Raw genomic sequence first — 3,711 nt, 5'->3', positions numbered from 1 at the left:
ACTTTCTGAAATTATGACTTTGCCCAAACTTTGTGAAATTATATAATGACCCCAAAACCATTTAAATAATTTCAAATAAGTCCAAATCCGAAACTTTAAAAACATTATCAAAGCTTTTAAAATACATGTGGTTTGTTATCATCAAAATCAATATTTATAGCCATATAGGCTAACACTTGCTATATTCTTGGACACTCTGCATGTTGAGGTGGTATCATTAGTAATTTGAATAATCTTATTTGATCTCCTAGAAGAAGATTCATCAACCATGGACACAAACACATCTTCCACTTCTACATCCTCTTCATCTCATATTTCTCTTTCTTCTACTCTCTCTCTTCCCAAATCATGCTCTAAGCACATAACCTCCAAAATTGAGAATCTTATTGAATATTCTTATATTCCAGAATCTGCTCAAATCAATGAGTCTCGGTTTCCCATCATGAGTCCTTACAATCTCTACAAATAGAAAACTTCTTTCACTAGAAGTATTCGGACCCTCATCTCCACTAAAAGACCACTCCCAAAAGAGTATATCCAGTCTTCTAGACTGGACCAGTGTGCTCTACAAGCCTCACAGAGTGAACAATATATCACTATGGAAATACCTTCAGATCTCGTCGCCAACTGGAAACGAGAAGGCTACACACACCTCCATCTTGGTGGTGTACGATTAATTCTCACTCTTCATGGTCGAAAAGGCTTACCTATTACAGCTAGAATTGCTCTCCTAGATACCAGGTTCAAGGAGTACCAACACACTGTTATTGGCACCGTTCTGACAACCCTTCATGCTGGCAGTGTCTTATTAACCTTTTACCCTAATTTCAACCTCTCTCTTGAGGATCCCAATCTTCCAACAACCCTTAAAGTCCAGATCCAGCTCCAAGGAGCAGAACAAACACCCACATCAAAGATTGCAACCCTCCATCATCAAATAGTTTATCGATTACAGAATCATGCCCTAGATCTTCCTACACCGTACACAACTTCTGATGCCTTGATGATCTTGGCTGACATAGACACAATTCCAACCATTATCCAAATCCCCAAACAAATCCAGAAACAAGAATTGCTCAGGCTCACGCCTCTTGAATGGCTAACTAACTATGAGCATTTTCACCAAAATTCGGAACCAATACAAACCATAGAAGCCACGTTTAACAGACGACCAAATGGTCAAGTTAAACTATCTTTTCAAACCCCTAACACCGAGCCTGTTTCAAACAGTCCACAGCTTTCATATACTGCTATGATCACAGCAGTTCAAACTGGTCAAGAAAAGAAACTTCCTATTCATGGTTTTTCCTCCGAAGGGTATCCAGTATATCTTGATAAAGTCAATGGTCATTTTCTATGGGATGTTCCTGAAGCCCATATGTGCAACCCGGATTGTCCTTGCTTGGACGATACGGATATTGATGAAGAATTGGAAATTATGCGGCGAAAGAAAAAGAAAAAGAAAAGATCTTCTTATCCACCATCATCTTGCAAATCTTTTCCTCCACATCCTCCACCAGATCCCAAACCTCCGGTCCATCCAATCAGATCTTGCCTTATGTTTTCAAGTCACTCCTATGAAGAATCCTTTCCTCCACTTGAAAAACAGACAGACACACAAACTCGTGTCACCTCAAAACCTTTTGTTCAATCTCCAATTACAGCCTCTGGGCAACCTGAAGAACCAAAACAGTATGAAGCTATTTTGAACTGGCAAACCAAAAATGCCAATGCTCAAAATCATACTCTCCAATAACTCGGTAAGAAAATTGACCGTGTTGCCACTCAAGTCTCCCAGACTGAAACTAAAGTTGATTCGATCAGCAGTCGTTTAGATCAGATGTATATACATCTCCAAGACCGGATCTCTGAGCTAGATGCCGATCTCAGACGGATGATCAACAATCATATATGGGGTCCAGAGTTTAATAAAAAAGAAGCTGAGATCAGAAAACTCAAAGCTGAATTGTCCAGGATTGATGCTGAAAAGACTCGACCTTTCCTTTTTACTCACTCACAACCTACACCCATATCTCCTTCGTTTTTTGAAACTTGTTCACCTTTCTACACACCATCCCGGCCTCAACAACCTGTTTATAATCAGTTTTTTGGTTTCTCCCACCTTCAACCGACTCCTCAACCATCTTCACCCAAAAAGGCACGATCTAAAGTCAAAATCTCCGAACCACATCCCAAGGCCACTTCCTCTTCCTCTACATCTACAATCCCTCCAGAAGAATCACCACAAGGCCGTCCCGAGCCTCTTAAAAAAGATAAAGGCCCAATGGATCAATATCATTATCATACTGTCCAGACCCAATCTTCAGATTCCTCCGACTCTTCTGAGCCTGAAACACACAATTCATGTTCGTCCTCCTCTTATGACTCATCAAATGCCTCCACTGACTCCGAGTCTGAATATGCTGACATTACAGGCATATTAATGGCCACTGAAACTGCAGATCCAAGTGCCTCTACTTCAACACCCATTGTTGATGACAATCCTTCTGACCAAGCATTTCAAACAGAACCCATACCACCACCAGTTCATGAACACTCAACAAAACCATCTTTAGCATCTTGGTTTACATTTGATGACATTCCCCGTCACAAATGGGCTGCTAGACTTCAAGAATTTGCTGCTTGGATTGATCTCCAAGGTACCAAGCCTAATGCTCAACCTCAAGCCGTTCTTCGTGAATTTATGGCCCGGTCCACGGGGTTTTTTACGAGACTGGCTAGAAAGCTTAGGAGAATATAGGCAGCTCCAATTCATGGAATCTCCCATTGGTACAGCCCTCAATCTTATTCATGAGCAATTCATTGGTGAAAAAACTGCTTCCACTGAAGCAGACAGAAAAGAATACCATCAGATGAAATGTTGTTCTCTTAAAAGACATCTTCTGGATGCTCATTACAAAAGAATGAGTATTCTATTCTACAAGCTAAAGGGGTTCAATGAGCCATCTCTTAAACATGTCTTCATTGCCTCTCTTCCCCCTGAGTTACAACCCGATCTTCAAAGAAAACTCACAGCCACAAATCTGAGCATAGCTGATATCTCTCTGGGAAAGATTTTTCAAATGGCCATGCTATCTCTTAATAAGATCTGTGAACAAAAAGAATTCTTTAAAGATCTCATGGAAGACAAGAAACCCTTCTCTGAAGCTTGTAAAAAACCTTATCTCAAAATCGAGTGTAAGGATGAAAAAAAATGTGTTTGTCCAACCACAAAGAAACGACATTTCTGGAAACACTTCCACATTAAGTCATCCTCCAAAAAACCTTTTCGATATTTCAAAAAGAAAGATGTCTCTCAGTACCGAAAGAAAAAATCCAATCGTTGTTTCATTTGCAAGAAACGCGGTCACTTTGCCTGTAATTGTCCCCACAAACCAGCCAAAGTTGTTCGTCTTATACAACATCTTCAGCGTTCTTCTTTGCTATCTGAGAATGACGATGTCGAATCAAATTTTTCAGAATAGTCCACACAAGATGATCAGATTGCCTTTCTAATTGCAGAATCTTCAGATTCTGAAGATATTTATGTAATCTCTACAGTTCAAACTCTTAACCATGTTTCCACTATTCCAAGGCCTTCTCTCAAGATGTCCATCCTTCCTTCCAAATTCCATAAACCTATTCCTGTTATTGAGTTCATTGACACTAGTGCGGATACCAGTATGATTGATCCTTCTGTTCTTCCATTAG

The 3,711-nt window shown here is 40.0% G+C and overlaps 1 protein-coding gene across 1 annotated transcript in view; it reads right to left on the bottom strand.

The window, feature by feature from the left end:
• Positions 1-3,562: 3,562 nt before the first annotated feature.
• The window catches only part of LOC112099253, a 683-nt gene continuing 534 nt past the window's right edge, over positions 3,563-3,711 (bottom strand). Inside the window, exon 2 of the mRNA XM_024186478.1 lies at positions 3,563-3,645. Coding sequence (XP_024042246.1) covers positions 3,563-3,645 — 83 coding nt within the window. The remainder of the gene's footprint in view (positions 3,646-3,711) is intronic.

This window comes from Citrus clementina, unplaced genomic scaffold, assembly GCF_000493195.1.
Source record: "Citrus clementina cultivar Clemenules unplaced genomic scaffold, Citrus_clementina_v1.0 scaffold_9, whole genome shotgun sequence".
NCBI classification, from domain to species: domain Eukaryota; kingdom Viridiplantae; phylum Streptophyta; class Magnoliopsida; order Sapindales; family Rutaceae; genus Citrus; species Citrus x clementina.
This window is presented reverse-complemented; position numbering and strand designations above follow the sequence as displayed.